At 45.1% G+C, this 18,856-nt stretch overlaps 1 protein-coding gene across 6 annotated transcripts in view; it reads left to right on the top strand.

Annotated features, from left to right (window-relative positions):
- Positions 1 to 18,856, top strand: part of MTUS2 (microtubule associated scaffold protein 2) — a 232,330-nt gene that overhangs the window by 199,116 nt on the left and 14,358 nt on the right. For 3 of the 6 annotated variants that reach the window (XM_015851995.3, XM_015851996.3, XM_085555358.1), the window contains 3 exons: positions 8,888 to 8,950; positions 13,556 to 13,622; positions 17,348 to 17,562. In XM_015851995.3, the coding sequence (XP_015707481.2) occupies positions 8,888 to 8,950; positions 13,556 to 13,622; positions 17,348 to 17,562 (345 nt within the window). The remainder of the gene's footprint in view (positions 1 to 8,887; positions 8,951 to 13,555; positions 13,623 to 17,347; positions 17,563 to 18,856) is intronic. The other 3 variants (XM_015851998.3, XM_085555355.1, XM_085555348.1) reach the window with 1 other exon arrangement.

The raw sequence follows: 18,856 nt of genomic DNA, 5'->3' as shown, positions 1-18,856 counted from the left end.
TGATGAAGTCTTACCTGAAAAATAAGTCTTTATCTTCTTATTTGCCAATGCAAGGCAATCTGTTTAGATAACATTAGCTTGTGTTTAACTGAATTACATAGAACAAGGGACAAAAAGATATTGTCTGGGCTGAACTGGAAGTCTTAGAAACAGAAAGCATTTGGCTGACTTGATGTATTCCTTTTAGCTTAATACTTGAGCTCTATGAAACAGCCTCATTAGAACTTAGGACATTAACATTTTTATTATTCCAGTTATCCCCACAGAGGATCATAGAATCACCAAGGTTGGAAAAGACCTAAAAGATCATCCAGTCCAACCATTCACCTATTACCAATAGCTCCCACTAAGCCATGTGTGAGCACTAGACACTTTGCAGACTGCATGGAGATGATGCTCTAGTCCTGAAGTGCTCAGCATCTAAGTGGACAGTAGCACAACTAAAACTGGAAAGTCAATGTGACTGAGGCAAATTTTCAGTTCTTTCTGGGATCTATGAGGAAAGGTAGACATGATCATGTACCTGAACACAAATGCACAACCTTCAAGCACAGAAGCACACGGCTACAGTCTGTTCTGCTGTCTTAGAACTTTTCTGGAAAGAAAATGGTTTTAAACTTAAAGAGGGGAGATTTATGCTAGATATTAGCATAAAAGTCTCCACTCAGAGGGCAGTGAGGCTCTGGCACAGGCTGCCTATAGAGGCTGTGGATGCTCCGTCCTTGAAAACATTCAAAGCCAGGTCGGATGGGGCCTGGGCAGGCTGATTTGCTAAAATAAGAAGGAAAGCTGAAAACTGAGTTCAACCTAGAAGTTACACCATTAATCTGAACATGTGATCTGGACACCTCTTCAACACCATCAGGCTTGGGGCCATGGCCATTTCTCTGGGGATTTGTTCCTGGGGAGGTGCCATCACTCAGTGGAAGGCCCCTCTGAATACATGGCTCTTCCATTCTATGCACAAGGCAAGAGCAAAGCAAAATGTTTTTTCCCTTAATCTGGTGTACTGTGTAGCCTGGCACATGCAATGTTCTTCTCATACCCTTCAATGTATTTGACCCCTGTATTCTTGCCTTCACCTTTTGCTAGATGGTATTTTTAAAAACAAACACATAATGAAGGAACATAACATAGTCAAAGCGGTGTCTAAACACATGACAGTGATTCATCTTAAAATAAACATGGAACAATTGAATATATGCCTTATATTTGTGTAGATGCCATGCGTATGTTTATAATGTTTGAAGTTCTTTCCCATAGTCTTAGGATATTTTCTGTTGCACATAAGACAGAGTTTCACCTATCCTTGTTAAAGTGAAGTACTGGAAGTTACTAGGTTTTAGGAGCATTAAAATATACTGTCTTTTCTTCCCTGTTCCCAAAGTTATTTTTAAATGTTATTTGCAGAAAGATTTCAGAAGATTATTTACTATTTTTCCTTTCCACTGCATAAGTTACAAACTTGGACAGATTTAATTCACCATGTTTCCAACATTACAGCTGCAGTCCCAGGTGGTGAGAGTGTAAATATCATAAGTCTTCTTCCGTGGATCCATCAGCAGACACATTTTAAGCTGATGCACAACAGGGACTTTGCAGCAATGTGGTGGGTTTTTTCTTGTCATGGAAAAGTCCTGGGAGTTGAGAGGTTGCTCCAATGCAAACCAAGGTTTGAAAATAGAGGTAGAGTGTGAAGTACAGTTCCTGCCTTTTAGCTCTTCATAGAATCATAGAATGATTTGGGTTGGAAGGGGCCTCAAGGATCATGTAGTTCCAACCCCCCTGCCTGGCAGGGCCACCAAACATACACATTTACTAGATCAGGTTGCCCAGGGCCCCATCCAACCTGGTCTTGAACACCTCCAAGGACGGGGCATCCACAACCTCCCTGGGCAGCCTGTTCCAGGACCTCACCACTCTCCTAGTGAAGAACTTCCCCCTAACATCCAACCTTCATGTCTGTGTGTCACTTCTCAAAAGGATTTCATATTGATGTGGTGTCAGAAGAAGAGCTCGCTCTTTATTAGCAAAGCTCTGATTTGATCTTTAATTTTGCAGGTGCAATTTCATATCCCTGTTGCATCCCTTATAGATTGTTGTTACAAATTTTAGCAGGCAGGTAGCCACAGATTTGACTTACAGACTGCAAGTGTGTAGTCCAACCGTGTATGGTCATACAAAACCAGCATGCTCACATTCCCACTGATTCTTTTTTCTTAAGCCAGCTCTGCTTGGATTTCTCTTTCATGATGATCCTGGCTTTTGCACAACCAACCAGACTTCATCCCTTTGCCCCATCCTCCTGTGAGTGGCAGAAAGAGCCTGGCTCAGGGAAGGCATTTGTATCACGTGGTAGTACGGAGTGATCTGGGCCATTTAAATGAAATGTGTTGTAATGTAACCAGAATTTAATGAACAAATGCAAACACAGAATGCAAGTCATGCTGCAGAACTGTGGCTTGTGTGTCAGCTGGAAAGCTGTTAACTCCAGGAGTAATTAGGGTTTCTGGTGTCAGAGCAAAACAAGGTGAATTCCTACTGTGAGTTTGTGTTAAGAAAAACAGTGAAGACATTTGATTGAATAAGGAGAAATGGCAAATAAATAGAAGTAAAAAGGATGATATCACATTCAGCACTGGGGAGACTGATACTGGAATACGACATTTAACATCAGTCCCCACAATACTTCAGAAAACAATTGAAACAGAGAAGAGTAATAGGAAGCTACAAGGGCTGGAAAAAAAACCTGTGCTGTGATAGATTACAGAGCACAACTGATTTTGTAGGGAAAAAAGACAAAGTGGCTGAGTTCAGTGCAGGAGAATCTCCATTAGAAGGTGCTGCCATAAATCAGAAGGGTCTGCCTTCAGCTGCAGTCCCTTCTAACTCAAACACTTCTATGATTCTGTGATTCTTTCTGTGTCCTCACAGCCATCCAGAAGTGTGTAGCTTTGTTTTTGGATCAGATGCCCTAAACACAGCTCGTCTCTTACCTCCCCTTCAGGTCTGAGCTCTCCAGTTCCAGATGTGAACTCCAATAATAGATCTCAGCTGCAGTCCCCTGGAATTCCTTCCCTTTCTCTCACACCTGAGATGTGATTCAAATGCTGCTTTTATGCAGCCATATCTCATACATAACAAGAAATAATTTCATGGAATCTTAGACTCATAGAATCACAAAATTGCTTGAGCTGGAAGGGACCCCTAAAGGTCATCCAGTCCAATTCCCTGCAATTAACAGGGGCTAATACAGCTAGGCTATGTTGCTCAGAAGGTGTTGTTGTCTTTTTTAATAACGATCTAAGAAATGTTTATTATGATTTCATCTTTAAAATAACTGTAAGCATGTGAAGCCATTGGAATTTCTGCTGCTGACATTGCTGTCACAGGGTGCCAGCACTCAGGCCTTGCTCTGCTCAGCCTCACAGTGCGGCAGCTTCAAGTAGTCACTGGCTTTGGGCCAGTATATCTCAGTGGTGATAGAAAGAGGAGGAGATTCCCAGGTTGCTGGGAAAAGAAGAGAATGTTTCTCTGAGAAACTGATGTAAGAAAATGGGCATCTGCTTTAAGCTACTCAGAGGTTTGGAATTTAGACATAGCCCTGGGGGTTGTATATCCCTGGGCAGAGGGCAGGTGAGGAGTTCAATGAAAATATGCATTTGTTTTCATTCCGTGGGATCTTGGTGGATAAATGACGTTTCATACGAGGAAAAGATGAATTCCTTGTCAGCAAGAGCTGGTTGGTTTGGAATCTGTAGCAAATGCTCACTTTGCACCACCCTGGACACCAAGAACTAGAAAATACCCTAATAAAGTGTTGTCCTCTGGTGCATTTTAATCCATGGCCTTGCAAGCTACTGCTGTAAAAATAAATGTAAGGCTACACTAGCAGAAATAACAAAGCTCTGAAAGAATTCTATGTAGATCTTTACATTCTTCCCATATGAAAAATGAATTAAAGATTTGGTCAGCTGGCTGGGCTCTCATTTGAGAAACAGAGAGCGCGTAGTCCATGTTGATCTGTTAAATACTAGTGTAAACATTCTAGTCTTCCAGATATACAATAGTGTAATTGGATTATTAAAACTCTATTAAAAATGCTTCCTTCAACACAAGTTACACAAGGATCATTAAAACCTCATGGCACTGAGTAATACACAAAATGTGAAACTTACCATAAATCCAAGGGAAATTGCCATTTCAGAGACATCTGGCATGACCTTCAGCTCTAGCTGAGTCCTTTAGCTGAAATTAGTGATTGAATGTTCAGATGTTCAGAAATCCCCAAATCTCTGTATTTCATTATCTGATATGTATTTTTTTTAAGTTAACCTGGAAGAATAATGTATTACATGCACAAGAATAATGTATTACATGTACATGTATAGTGACCAACATGGTGAGCATTATTACTATCAGCAGAGCTGCATCAAAGAAAACTTGTAGTGCAGCTCCAATGGGACAATGAAATGGAACAGCAAAAGTATTGTGTCGTTCAGGCCACTGTGTCTTGTACTCTGTTAAGATCACAGGGCTCACCTCCCAGCTGCCAGCAGAGCAATGTGCTGCCATGCAGATGCATGCAAACAAATGCTTTTCCCCCAGAGAAGCTGGCCCTGTGCTCTCTCTGTCTCCCACTTGCCCGCTTTCTTGCTGGTTTAGTTTTAATAACAGTCTGATTCACTGTCAGGTCTTTGCCATGAGTGACAACCTGTGACAAACCACCCAGCAAGCTTCTGAGCCTCTATTCCAAATACACTGCTGGCATAGCCTTGTTCTGCCCCATCTGATACTGCCTCGGACAAAACACTGTGTGCCACAAGCGGCTTCTCCTCATGTCATCCTTCAGAGGTGTTTGATGTCAGTGTCACCATCACCTCTCACTACTGACTGCAAGGAATGGCAGGAGGTGACGCTCGCTGACTGCCTGACTTTTCTGTCACCCTCTAGAGCTGAGACATCACAGAAGGTCTCAGTTATGCATTAGGCCATTGAACCTGACCTTCATGTCTCTCCTTATCTCCTCATTCCTGCAGTCTGCTGTTCCCCATCCCATTCTCTGCAGTATGGCCCTTTGTTTTCTGCAATGCTGTCTGCTACGTGCTCTCTGTTTCTCAGAATGACTTTTTCTTCCTCCCGTGTTTCATCTTTGCTCACAATCTGTGCTTTGGTTCTTTTCCAAATGAAGCTGGTTTTCAGCTTGTGTTGTTCCCCACCTCAGCCCTCCATACCCATTTTCTCTCCTCATAGCTCAGTGGTGTTTGTCTTCATCTCCCTTCAGATACAGTAAATACAAGAGACCTTCTTCTCAAAACATTGGCTTTAGTTTTCCTTCTCATTTTCCTTCATGAATTTCCATCTTCTCTTCAAACCTTTGCAGACAAGCGCTGTGGAAATGCAGTGCAAACTCTCTCCTACAAGGGGTACCAGCTTCCATGAAGCAACTAGTTATCAGGTCCTATTGGTTAAGAATCCAAAGCTGCTTCTGTATGTTTCTCTTGTTTGTGCATTGGGTTTGCATTGCTGCCTCTGCTGGGATGTGTTAAGGAGGGTAAGATAGTGAGGAGGGGGCCAGGCTCTGATCCCTATTCACTCTTCTATGTTGGGCTTCTTATCATAAAAATAAATAGAGAGTACACACAAAACTAAATATAAAATGTGATATATGCATGTTTAATTACAGCTATAGGTACAGTTCTATGCTATTTGTATATGTACCATATACAGGTGCGTAAACATACACAAAGTTAGGGGCTATATATATTGCAGGTTCACAGTCAGTCTTCTTAATGGTACCCATAAGTAACCTACTTCAGACATGTGGCTGTGGAAAGTGTAGTGCTATGCCAGCCTCTGGGAGGGAAGGGAGGGAAGGGAGGAAGGAAGGGAGGGAGGGAGGGAGGGAGGGAGGGAGGGAGGGAGGGAGGGAGGGAGGGAGGGAGGGAGGGAGGGAGGGAGGGAAGGAGGAAGGGAGGAAGGGAGGAAGGGAGGAAGGAAGGAAGGGAGGAAGGAAGGGAGGGAGGAAGGGAGTAAGGGAGTGAGGGAGTGAGGGAGTGAGGGAGTGAAGGAAGGAGTGAAGGAAGGAGTGAAGGAAGGAGTGAAGGAAGGAGTGAAGGAGTGAAGGAAGGAGTGAAGGAGTGAAGGAGTGAAGGAGTGAAGGAAGGAAGGAAGGAAGGAAGGAAGGAAGGAAGGAAGGAAGGAAGGAAGGAAGGAAGGAAGGAAGGAAGGAAGGAAGGAAGGAAGGAAGGAAGGAAGGAAGGAAGGAAGGAAGGAAGGAAGGAAGGAGGGAAGGAAGGAAGGAGGGAAGGAAGGAGGGAAGGAAGGAAGGAGGGAAGGAGGGAAGGAAGGAAGGAGGGAAGGAAGGAGGGAAGGAAGGAAGGAGGGAAGGAAGGAGGGAAGGAAGGAAGGAGGGAAGGAAGGAGGGAAGGAAGGAAGGAGGGAAGGAAGGAGGGAAGGAAGGAAGGAGGGAAGGAAGGAGGGAAGGAAGGAAGGAGGGAAGGAAGGAGGGAAGGAAGGAGGGAAGGAAGGAGGGAAGGAGGGAAGGAGGGAAGGAGGGAAGGAAGGAAGGAGGGAAGGAGGGAAGGAAGGAAGGAAGGAAGGAAGGAAGGAAGGAAGGAAGGAAGGAAGGAAGGAAGGAAGGAAGGAAGGAAGGAAGGAAGGAAGGAAGGAAGGAAGGAAGGAAGGAAGGAAGGAAGGAAGGAAGGAAGGAAGGAAGGAAGGAAGGAAGGAAGGAAGGAAGGAAGGAAGGAAGGAAGGAAGGAAGGAAGGAAGGAAGGAAGGAAGGAAGGAAGGAAGGAAGGAAGGAGGTGACTTAAAATAGATGTAAAGTATTGTGTTTGAACAGTAAATAGGAATTGTGTCATGCTCTTCATAGGGGAAATCACTGATTCTGTAAGCACAGGAAAAAAAAAAAAAAAAAAGGAAAAAAAATTGAATACCTGAGTGCCTTTTTACCATTAAAATAGGTTGTTTATAGACTAAGGAGCTCCCTTGGGATGTGTTTCTAGATGTACTTCTTGGACTTTAATTACCCGAGAGCTTCACCTAGGGAGATGCTAACAGTTGTTTCCAATGAAGTCAATAGATGCTGGAGTGCCTTGTGAAACATACCTGTTAAGTACCTTGTTGAATGCAACTGTTCTAACGTTTTCAAATGTAATTATTATTCCCATTGCCCTCTTTGCAGGGCTTACCTGTATTTTCATAGAATCAGAGCATCATCTAGATCAGAAACAAGATTTGCCAGCTCATCAACCTGACCTGCCACGTCCCCTCACTAAACCATGTCCCTTAGTGCCATAACTTCTATTTCCAGTAGGAAACAGAGCGACATCTAAGGTGGATTTTAACTGACAGCCCAAGTTTCCTCAGACCCTGCTGGGCTCTGCCTTATCCTCAGAGTGCTCATTACCTCTCCTCATTCCCTCTCCTCTTTTTCTGACAGCTTAGGCTTATATTTGCTTCATTCAGAGCCATATCAAGGCATTCAGCATTGGCATTTGATGATTGAATAAGCAGCACCGTCCTTAACTTTGCTGTTATTTCCAACTGGTGACTGTCCATCTTCCATTGAAATTCCTGTTAATTGTCCCTAAGAATGATGACTTTGTACTTCACATTCTTTCATTTTTCTTGTGCCACTCCTTTAGCCCTAAATATTGTCCAGTTTGACAAGCATAGTGTTCTGACAGATACATACTATTATTTCACTGTGGTAGTTAAAAGGCTTCCAGTCAGGTTTTAGACTGAGAATGGTAAAAATCACAGTTTAGCAAAACAAGCAAACAAACAAGGAAACAAGAAGTTTGCACAGTGAAGATGAACCCACTCTGTGATTCTGAGACTCTGTGACTGTGATTCATCACATCACCCGAGGTGTTAGTTTTAATTTGGACTCTCAGAACTGCAGTGCCCAACTTCTGCTTTTCAGTCTCGCTTATGCAACCGACAGCCACACTTTAAGTCATTTCTCAGTCGGGTAAAAAAAAAATCATCCCGAAGCGTTACAAAACTCTCATTGCAGACTGCAGAGGTCTGTGCTTTGCAGTCCTGCACATCACCGCGGGCAGGGATCTTGCTGGGGATCTCAAGGAGCGCTCCAGGAGAGGGACAGCGGCGTAGCGGGGATGGCGGCATAGCGGGAATGCGGAGCGCAGCGAGCCGCAGCGTGCGCACGATGCGCGCAGTGCGCACAGCGCTCCCAGCCGCCCGCTCCGCGCTCAGCTCGGGATGTCAGCGGTGCATCCAGCCAGCAGCGAGCCCGGAGACACCGGGCTGAGTGCGGAGGAGCGGGACCGCGGTGATAAATGACCGCGAGCGCAGCATGAAGATCGCCGTGACGCGGACCCGCCTTACGGGGACAGCCCGGGCTCCCTCTCGGGTTTCAGCGCGGCCGAAGCTGGCCGACTTACGGGGCCGCTGCCCTCCGTCCCATCGTTACCACGGTGCGGCCCCTGACGCACCCCCTGGGCCAGCGACCCTTTGTCACGGCAGCGTTGCCGGGGCATCGTTCTAACGTTGCGGGACGCGATGGGGAACTGCTTCTCGGCGGAGCTCTGCGAGGACCGCACGGTACTTGGAGAGATTTCTCTCCCTCGGGCCGGGAGCGGGGAGCCCGAGGCAGGGAGGGGCGATGCTCGGTGGTGCCGTGCCGGGGGATGGGGCTGGGAGGCGGCCACGGAGCGCGGTGGGCTTCGGGAGCGCTGTCTGTGGACGCGCAGAGGTGCGAGATGTCAAAGAAGTTTGGTGAAGTTTGAAGAGAGATCGGGCGGCCCTACCTGTCCTAAGGGCTTAATTCTGACTCTCCTTTCTGACGTGTCGGTGGCTTGGGTTGGATGGGACCTTAACGATCGGCCGGTTCCAACCTCCTGGAAATTGCTTTCAGGATGGATCTAACAGGACCGAACTTCCGAGCATCGGAAAGAGTCGGGCAGGGAATGGATCAGAGGTAGGTACACAGCTACAGGTAGCAGGAGGCTGCTTTGTGCGAGGGAGCTGTCAGGTAGAGCTAACACAGCATTTGGTGCTGTGTTCCTTGGCCTTTGCCTGGGGTTTATAGATGAGCGCATGCATTTAATTTGCTTAATAGCAGCTATCTTGGCAGAAACATGTGCTTGTGCAGTGCACTTCATGAGAGTTTGGGTTTTTAAGATACTCATCCTCAGTCAAATGAAAAGCTGATGCTGTCCCCTCTTACCTAGTTATGTGTTTAAATGGAGCTAAGGTCAGGCTTAATGTGAAACTTGTGCAAGTGCACGTACTGGGGGCTGTCCTGGTGGTCAGCTCCACCTGTGAACTTTGGGCAAAAGGAAGTGATGGGGGAGGATTAGTGCTGCCCCCCTGATGGAGGGAAGGCCGTAGGTCATTGTGCACATGAGTCACAGTGGGCAGCAGTCATTGCTCCTGCAAGTATCAGCTGAACTATTTATTGGTATGACAGGTTTCCCAGTGTATATTCTCTTTTTTTCCCCTGATTATTTATGGCCTGCCCCCGGGGAACTCTGCATAAAGCACAACCATGACTAAGCACCATCTGCAGGTCAGAGTCTCCCTCTTTCTTTCTTTTTCTAATCTTTTTGAATTTGAAAGCTCTGGATACAGGAAAACTACTCTGAAGGAGCAATGTTAATAACCCATGCAGTGCCACAGAGCATCTGTGTGCAGTGCATATTTTTAGGTGGCAGTGCAGAGCATTAGGAAATGTTTGCAGACAGTCTGTACCCATTCTCAGACCTTAGGATGCAGCATACTGCAAGTGCATTATTAGTCATCAGGGAGGAGGAACGTGTCCATTTGTGGCTGTGACTCCCACTGCTCTGCCAGCTTTCTCAGCTGCAGGTGACTTTGTGCATGGCTCATGATCCTAGCAGCCTAACCTGTGTCATTTGTGAAGCAAACCTACTATTGCTTATTGGTGTGTTTGATTTTCATTTTCTAAACTGCACTGCTAAGTTTATGGCCACTGTTGTGAATTGGAAAGTGGTCAAATTCCTCCCCCTGCCTGCCTGCCTGCCTGCCCACTTTCCTGGAGCTGCACCAATCTGCTGCCTCTGTCTGTCCTTCAGGGACATCAGGGAGTTTCAAATTGAATTGGGAGCACAGAAGTACCACATTCAGTGTCTGGTTTACTTGCTGCAGTGTTGCTGAATCCTTCACAGGAGAAATGCAAGGAGGTCTGCATGCTTTAAAGCTTATGATAGGAAAAAAAAGATGTTACCAGAGCTTTTGTTCAACAGAGCATTAGCACAGAGCTAACATATCATTCTACCTATTTTGTAATGCATTTCCTTCTGGCTGAGGAGATGGGATGTATTCCAGACACAAGACTTAACCATTGTGTTAGGTATGAGGGGCCAATTTCTTTAATCTCCATCAGGAGCGTGATTTTAGTTAATGAGACATACGTCAGTCTCAGAGTCATTTCTTGGGATGCAGCCAATGGAAGACCTTTCTTGTAAGTCTTCCAAGCAATAATTACATTTGCCATTCATTAAAAGTATCTAACAAAATAAAAGCAATGTTTTGCTTTGTTAAAACCAAACCAAAACAAAATAACAACAACAACAACTGAAGGACTGGATACTCGCAGTCTCCTCATAGTGTCTGTGGCCTTTTCAACCACTGGAACCAGCCATGGCCCTGCCTGCTCTGCCTTCTCTTTCAAATACTCATTTGCGATAAATATAATGAACACTGATTAATTCAATAGGATATCCTGTTAATTTTGGGTCTTGCACATTTCTTTTGGCAGACTTTACCTTGTGTGCTTGGGCATTTTCTAATTGTTTTGATGTTTTGAGGTTGGACCCCTATGAATCTCCACATTGGATCTAATCACTTTTTGCTCTCACTTCAGATCCAGTTTCACTCTACTGTAAAACTGGGTTTCCCAAGCACTGGCATTCCCAGAGCCCTGGCTGCACTGGCTGTGGCGCGCTGGTTATGTGCTGAGCCCCACTGATGATAACAGGGAAAGGCTTTTTCATGTGGGATTAGTGTCATGTTGACACTGGTCCCAGGAATGCCAGCAGTCTAATCCTATCGTGTTACACTGACAAAGCAGGTTACAGTAACAGAAAATGTCAGGGATTTGTGAGTTCACTGCACATCCAGGAAACCATGAGGCTGATCCAGTCATCAGCCAAAGTACTCATTGCCGCACTCACAGAAGGGGAAAATAAGCACTGGTCATAGAGTATCCCAAGTTGGAACCCATGAGGACCATGGAGTCCAAGTCTAACTGATACAACACTGTTAAGTAACAAATCCTCGAATAAAGCTGCACTACAATAAAACTTGATGCTGAAGGCACCCCTCACAGGTCTGATGTCTCAAGAGACAGGAAAAGAGGTCCAGAAGTGCAATGTGGAAGCTCTTGACTGCATTATAAGCCAGCACAGTAAGTGTTGCAAGGGGAGGTACATGACAACCAAAGCAGCTGAGCTGTACCAACACAGCTGCTTGAGGTGGCCCCAGGGCTGCTCTGCAAGCCCCAGCATCATGGTGTTGGCCAAGCGTTCCACTGTCCTGGTGGGGTGATGCTCATGCCAGAAGGTGGGTTTGTAGACAGCATCTTCCAGCTGGCACCACAGTGACTTCTTCTCTCTTCTGAAGAGCAATTCACCCCCAGGCATCCTCAGAGGTAGGGCAAACCCCTTCTGAGGTAACATCAGACGAGGAGTCCGACATATTTATTAGGTAGAATTGAAGTTTAAACTCTACTTTTTAAACTGGGACATATATTTGTTTGTTTTTACTCCTTTTCTTTTTTTCTTTCTTTTTTCTTTTCAATATTGCCCATACCGAGGATATTAACAATCCCACTGAGTTTTGCTCATCTGTAGGTGCTGGCAGTGATCTATACAAGACTCAGAGCCTCCTTGCTGTAAATTGTTTTACTTTCTGGGAGCGGGTAACTTAAGCAGGTTCTCCCCATCTGCAAGTCCCATATCCAATGTATCCCTGAGCACATACCTCCAAGGGCAGCGCTCCTGGCAGCCTGTCAGGAACGCTTCCTGACTCCAAGGGAGCTACTGGGCAGTGTGGGCAGATGCAGTGATACTCTCCAAAGGGGGAAATATTCTGTCTGTAAGAATGCTGTTTTCTGCACCTTTGCAAGGGGCACTTACCAGGTTATTTTAATCTGGATCTTTTTGTTTCTTCGAGGCTTTTTTTTTTTTTCCTTTATTTCTTTTTTCTTTTTAACTAAAGCAAAGGAAATAAAAATGACTTCTGAGCCTGATGCAGTCTGAGGACTCTGCAGTCCTGGCAGGCGATGCCCTGTGCATTAGTCAGCAGTGTCAGTGTATGGAGTTGGCTCCGCCAATCAGATCCACCAGTCATTAGGTTTACAGTAAAACTTTCTGATAGAAGCCACCCCAAAATGGCACAATATAAAGGGTTACTTCAGATTCCAGGTTATGATTTCCTGGTATTACCACAATGAAAGCAGTTCTGTGTTTCTCTTAACAGAGCTGAAGTTAAATGCAGGAAAAATAAAGTGAAATGTTAGGCTCTGAATTTCATTCCACTTCCATTATATTCCATCTTTTAAATTCCATTTGCTATTACACTGCCTTGTGTCTTGAATGTGATTTTTCCATGGTGTCCTTTAGAGATTCATTAGCCTTTATAGCCTGGGGCACATTTATAGTAGCTTCACCCACCTTTCCTAACCATAAGTGATATGGCCAGCATGTCTACTCAGAGGGTACTTTCTTTTGCCTTCTACCTAATCTGATTTCCAATTTCAGATGCTGATACCAATATGCTGGGATTTATTGCATTAAACCAATGAACTCCTATAGGTTTTCCCGATGCTTTTCTTTGTCAATTTACACAGCATTTATGAAATATCCATTATCAAAGTCCTACATTTCAGTAGCAAAACCTCACCATTCTTAATGTAAATTTCCTTTGTCCAGCTCATCTGTTTTAATGCCGTAAGTATTCAGATTTCTTTTGAGACAGGTCAAGGAAAGGAGCTCATATCCTTTGCGGACAATAAAACAATCAGAAGGAAGTGTGGAAATAGGCATGAGCATCATGCCATGAGAGGTGTCTGTCAGTGTATGGTGTGCCCACCATGGCTAGAATGGTGTCAGTGCAGTAATCTGCTCTGCAAATTCAACTACATGAGCATAGTGTTTTGTTACCATGTTACTGTGGTAGATGCAGGTACGGATAGATGGAAGTGTTCAAACAGAATTAACGGTATCCTCCTGTGTATGTTGTCCAACCATGAATGGTTCACAGATTGAACAGCTAATAGTGGACAAGTCCTTTTAGACACAGGGGAGTAATCAGTGTATTCAGTGCTGTCATGAGCACATGGCTTTGTGTATATGTATTCCTGACAAACAAAGATATTTGTGGATGGTGGCTTTTAAGCTTGAAAAACTGAATGAGTTCATTATAATCCTTCCTACCTACCCCAAAAATCTGAGGAATCGTTCTAATCTGCTTTACTAAGTGAACATGTGAAAGTGCTTGTCTGGGATAAACCTGGGGACTATATACATATTTCTCTCCTTTTTTTTCCCCCCTTAAACAGAAAGAAAATGCTCTTGTGAAAATAGACGAGCTAGGAGTTGAGCTTGCAAAGATCAGGGATGAAGTCGGTAAGTAGCACAAGCAAAATAACAACAAAAGTGTTTCTGTCAGTTCATACAAAGTCATGTATTCCCTGTGATCTGATCATACAGGGATCGAAGTGTCTTCTGAAACCCAGTGGCAAGGGGATCCTGTGATTTCACTTTGTTGTTGTGCAGACAAGTCCATCACAATGCGCAGAAACTGGTTGTATATCGTCTGTACTAAACAAGTGGCTCTTCATAAATCCACCTGAGAGTGGCCCTTCGGTATCTAAAGAGGAGCTATAAGAAAGAAGGGGACAGACTCTTCAGCAGGGGTGGTTGTTACAGGACAAGGAAATGATTTCAAAAGAAAGAGGGGAGATTTAGACTGGATATAAGGACAAAGTTGCCCAGAGAGGTGGTGGATACCCCATCCTAGAGACATGCAAGGCCAGGCTGGACAGGGCTCTGAGCACATGATCTCCCTGTGTTCCTGCTTATTGCAAACAGTTGGACTAGATGACTTTTAAAGTTCTCTTCCAACTCAGATGTTTCTATGGATCATCATGTGGGACTTGGTGAGCCCAGAGTGGCTCTGCCTCCCCTTGAAGGAGATAGGACTGTAGATCCTTCCCAGCAGGGAGGGCTGTGCTTCACCTTTGCTTTGCCTCTGGCAACTCACTGCAGAAAAGCTGAGCACAACCCTTTTCTGATGCCCAGCTGCTTGTGCTCCCTGCTGCGCCCCCCTGAAATAGTTTGGATGAATGCCATTTCAGAGTGAGATTTTTGTCCCCATTGCCAAAGGATACTGCGGCAATAGCAAAATATTATTTACAGTTACATGCTGATATTTGACTTCATCCACCCTCAGCATCACTCTCGCAAAGTAGCTGCTTCTACAAGTGGTCAGGAAGGGTGCATCTGAAGCTCTCTGTTGTATATCCACTTATCATTTGGAAGCCCTGCCTCTTGGATTTGCTTATGTTCTCCATTGGGTTTACAGCAGGGAGCAAAGGATCAATTTGCACCCTTATTTTTGTGGCTGGTGGTGTAAAACCAGCTGTGTTTTGAATCTGCAAGCAAGGTGCAGTAACCAGTGCCATGTGTGTGAGGTCTGTACTTGTCAGTCAGTTCTTTGCTGTCTCTAAAGCAGTGCAAGCTTTGGGTGCTAGTGGAGATGTATATCCCACCTGCGTAATACAAGGATTATGCTGTTCTTCTCAGATGAATCTGTATGTAGTACAAAATTTTACCTATTCTGACAAGCTTTATGCAGATAAAAACAGTCACTTGACATCAGCAGTCACAGGCAGATGGAGTTTACGTTTAGGGTGAAGGTACAGAGTGAACCAGTTACTTAGTTGTTTCGACTACAGCCAAGGTGTAGTTCTGACTTGTCTTGGTCACTTTGATAAGCAGATTCTTGTTAATTTAAAAGTAATCAGCCCAGATGAACAGCTTGAGTATTGATCAGAAATTCTCTATTTCTCATATATATGTTTGCCATATAAGTAAGATTCACACAGATGCAAATGTGTGGGTGAATCAATAAAACTAAGCTGGAGTAGCCAGGACTGGTACAGGTGGTTGGTCTAATGTTTGGTCGTATAGATGATAGCTCTAATTCGGATAGTGTCACATTGCACGTGTGATGCAGGCTGGTTCTTGAGGTTCTCTGTGCAGTCATTGAAGAGAGAGCAACACTCAGGTGGTCCAGCTTTGACAGGCCAGTGTCCAGGAGTGTCCCTCTAATTGTAATGATTACCTTTGTTTTAAATGTCTACATGTGAGCTGGGTATCTAGTCCCATCTTAGGCAGATCTAGGCCAGAAATAGGTGCTCAGTGCTGCTTGAGATGCCCCAGGGAATCTGAGACTTCTAAATGTGCGTATAACACTGTTGTGAGCTGTACCCTTCTGGAGCCAGGCAGGATGTTTAGGTTTGGGTGACACCCTCCACCTTTACCTCTAGCACTGGTACCTCAAGTCACCTATCTTTATAAATTATACATATAAGCACTTTTCAGCTGCAACACTGAGATTCCTGGAAAAAAAAGAGGTGTTGAACACCTTCTGTTTCCCCTCGCAGTAGTGGAAATTAAATGTCAGAGTTGAGTGTTCCTTTGCTGTCAGACAAATGACATGTGAAGTGAGCTGAGAGGTGTGGAGGTACATAAATGCCTTTATGAATGGAAGACAATCAGATGTCAAGTTTAAAGTTGGCACTGTGAGTTTGCTGGAGTTTGAAAGCCTGAGTGGCAGCTCCTTCTGGAGCTGCCTCCTCCCGGTCAGAGGAGGCTGAACTCAAACAAGGGCTCTGTGATTTGTCTGTGGTTCTGTGGCTAAGGGTCAGAAGTAAGGGTGCAGTCTGCACAATTTGTTATTGCTGTTGGATGCAGAGCCCATTTCTCATGTCAGGAGCAGGCGGTCCCTGTACATATGACATCAGCCACCAGCTCCCATGGGGTGACCCTGCAATACAAAGAGGATGGGCTACAGCTCTGGTTTTCTGCAAGAGATTTGGTCCATCAGTGACATCTCCCCCTCCTTCACCTTCCCAACCTGGCCTGAATTGGGTTTTGCTTATCTGTTGCGCACTGTAACAAGGTGGGAAATGGAGCAGCTGATAGAGCAGGGAGGCAATGGCACCTGCTCCCCTGTAACCCAGCATGGCTGCTGTTTTCTGTTTGAAGTGTTTTATATTCAGCACAGGGCAAATTTCCAGGGAAATGGCCTCATTATCTGCCTCCTTTAGCATGTGGGTTGTGTGGGGTTGTGCCACGCAGACACACTCGCCCTCTTCCTTCCATCTTGTGCGCAGCATCAGAGTTCAATGTGCATGAACATGTCTGTGTTTTAGGTGATGGAAAGAGTTTCATGTTCTGGGAAGTGTTACAGATTGACTTTCTTTTGGTTAGAACATGTCACTTCATTGCCTGCCCTCCCTGTGCTCTGGGTAATCTCATTAGAGAGGCTACGAAGAGAAGGGTTTCATTGCAGCTCCAATTTAAAGCCTGAGTAAGTTTCAATTATTCTGAATCCAGAGCTGCAGGCTCTGTGGTGGTTTTGCACACCAGGTGAAACTGTTACAGCAAGAGCAAGAGTCAGAGTTTACAGATATAAGCCGAACCACAGAGACAGGACATTTCATGACCATATAAGTGCAGCTGAGGTGTGAGGTAGGTGGGAAAGCTTTCTATGTAACACTGGTACAGCCTCACTTCCTGTAGGGAACAGAGAGCCTGAAAGGGGCTCAGTGTCCATTTAATGCTTCAGAAAACATCAGGATCAGAACAGGACCAAAGTCCCTATCTAGAGTCTTAGCAAGTTTGGATATTAGTTAGATGGGTAAGTACGTATCTTGCATGGACACATATAACTTGAGCATGCATAGGATGCAACTCAAGAAACAGGGGTCTTCTGCTTCCCTGGTTTGTCATTGCAAGTGGGACTATGGCCAAGGCTATGACCTGAGAAAAGGAGATAAGGAAAATCTCTTGTTCCAGATGAAAGGCTCTGTGTCAAGTGATTGCCACATGTGCTGTCTTTACCATTCAAGACAAAGTAGAGGCCCCAGAGACTTGATTTATTAGTCCAAGACTGTGCTGGCTGGAAAGGGGACAATCCTGCAATGGAATGGAAGTCCATTACTTTTTTTATTATTCCAGGTCCCAGTTTTGCATGGGCATTTGCAGGGCTCTGTGATTTGCAGAGCTGATGCCACCCTTGCTCCCAAGGAGCTCAGAGCCTGACTGTAGTTTTGTGTCCTCAGCCATCAACACAGCGAGATGTAAGAAGCTACAAAATGAGAAGGATGATCTGGAGAGGCGCTTAGAGGAGGAGGCGATAAAGCTTCGCGGGAAGCAGAAGGAGGAGCTGCAGGTGCTGGAGCAGAGTTTACGTGAGGATTACAGCACCAAGATAGAGAGCCTGCAGGAGCAGCACAAGCTGCAGCTGGAGATGGTCAAGTCTCAGCATCTGCACCAGGTCAGTTCTAGCCTGTTTGCTTCTGAAAAGCAGACCATGCCTGTTCTGCGTGTGTTCAGGTAATGAAAAACATAGGCAGTCTCCAATATGAAGACACTGGTAACAAACCGATGACTAGAAGAATATATTCCAGATTGTCTTTATGGCATTTCCCTCTTATTATTCTTAATGGCCTATGGTCTCATGTTACATTGCCATGTGTTTTCTTAACATGCTTCCTGATGTTTTGCAATGAACATAAATAATTACAGCAGCTTTGCTCCCCATACCTACTTGCTCCCTATCCCTCCTATTCTAGTCAATTTATATGAGACCAGTGGTTCAGCAAGAATCTGTTATGCAGAAGTAAGGCCAACAGAACCCTGCCCCTCATTCTTTCCAACGCCATTGCTGATACAGTGAAGTGATGGGGTCCATGTAACACATAACCTGAATATTCATGCATGGGCACCTCATGGTGGCAAAATGTCCTGCTGTGGATTATGCCAGGACCCTGCTTGCAAACAACATACTCTCCAACCCAGGCACTTCATGAGAGCCCACAAAAGCTGAAGGTGGGAGTGACTTTTTTCCCTCTCTGTGGCCATGTAGATTGTCAGCAACACTCTGCAGTGCAGATGTCCCACACTGTTCCCCCTTCTCCTTGAATAGTGACAGGGCTTGCTTTGGAAGTGGGCCAGCCTCATCAGCAGAGCCTGTGCCCAAGATAGTTTAGCAGGATTAAGGGGTAAATGTTGATGTAGCACTGTGATGCCATAGCTGAAGCTCCTACAGGAGCCAGGAAAAGGGCCTGCTCTTCATTTAGCTCAAGGGAAGGGAAAGGATAGATGTCACACTGAGTGACATGTTCTAAAGCAGTCACAGGCATGGTTTGATGGTTGGACTAGATGATCTTATTGGTCTTTCCAATTTTAATGATTCTGTGATTCTATGAAAACAGTAGGTTGGGGCACAGCAGAGGCTGCAGTCCACTGTCTTTAAGCTCACACATACATAAAAGGGGAAATTACCTCATTTATGCCCTGTAAAGCTCCTGAGACAGGAGCAAAAATACAAACTGAGGTGGTTACAATTCTATGTCACTTGTACTACTTTTACAGCATGATGCCAATGATAAGGCAGGGCTGGTACATGGGTCAGACAGCTACATCAGATAGACACACTGCATCACAGCCTGTGCCCCTGCCACTGCAGGTGCCACCATGCAGGTAAAGGGGACAAGAGCACTGTGTTCTACTGGGCTGTGTGCAGTAGAGCAGTGTTATGGGCTCCCTTGTAGCCTTTCCTCAAAAGG

This window comes from Coturnix japonica, chromosome 1 (genome assembly GCF_054131305.1).
Source record: "Coturnix japonica strain WE chromosome 1, WE-NBRP24, whole genome shotgun sequence".
NCBI classification, from domain to species: Eukaryota; Metazoa; Chordata; class Aves; order Galliformes; family Phasianidae; genus Coturnix; species Coturnix japonica.
This window is presented reverse-complemented; position numbering and strand designations above follow the sequence as displayed.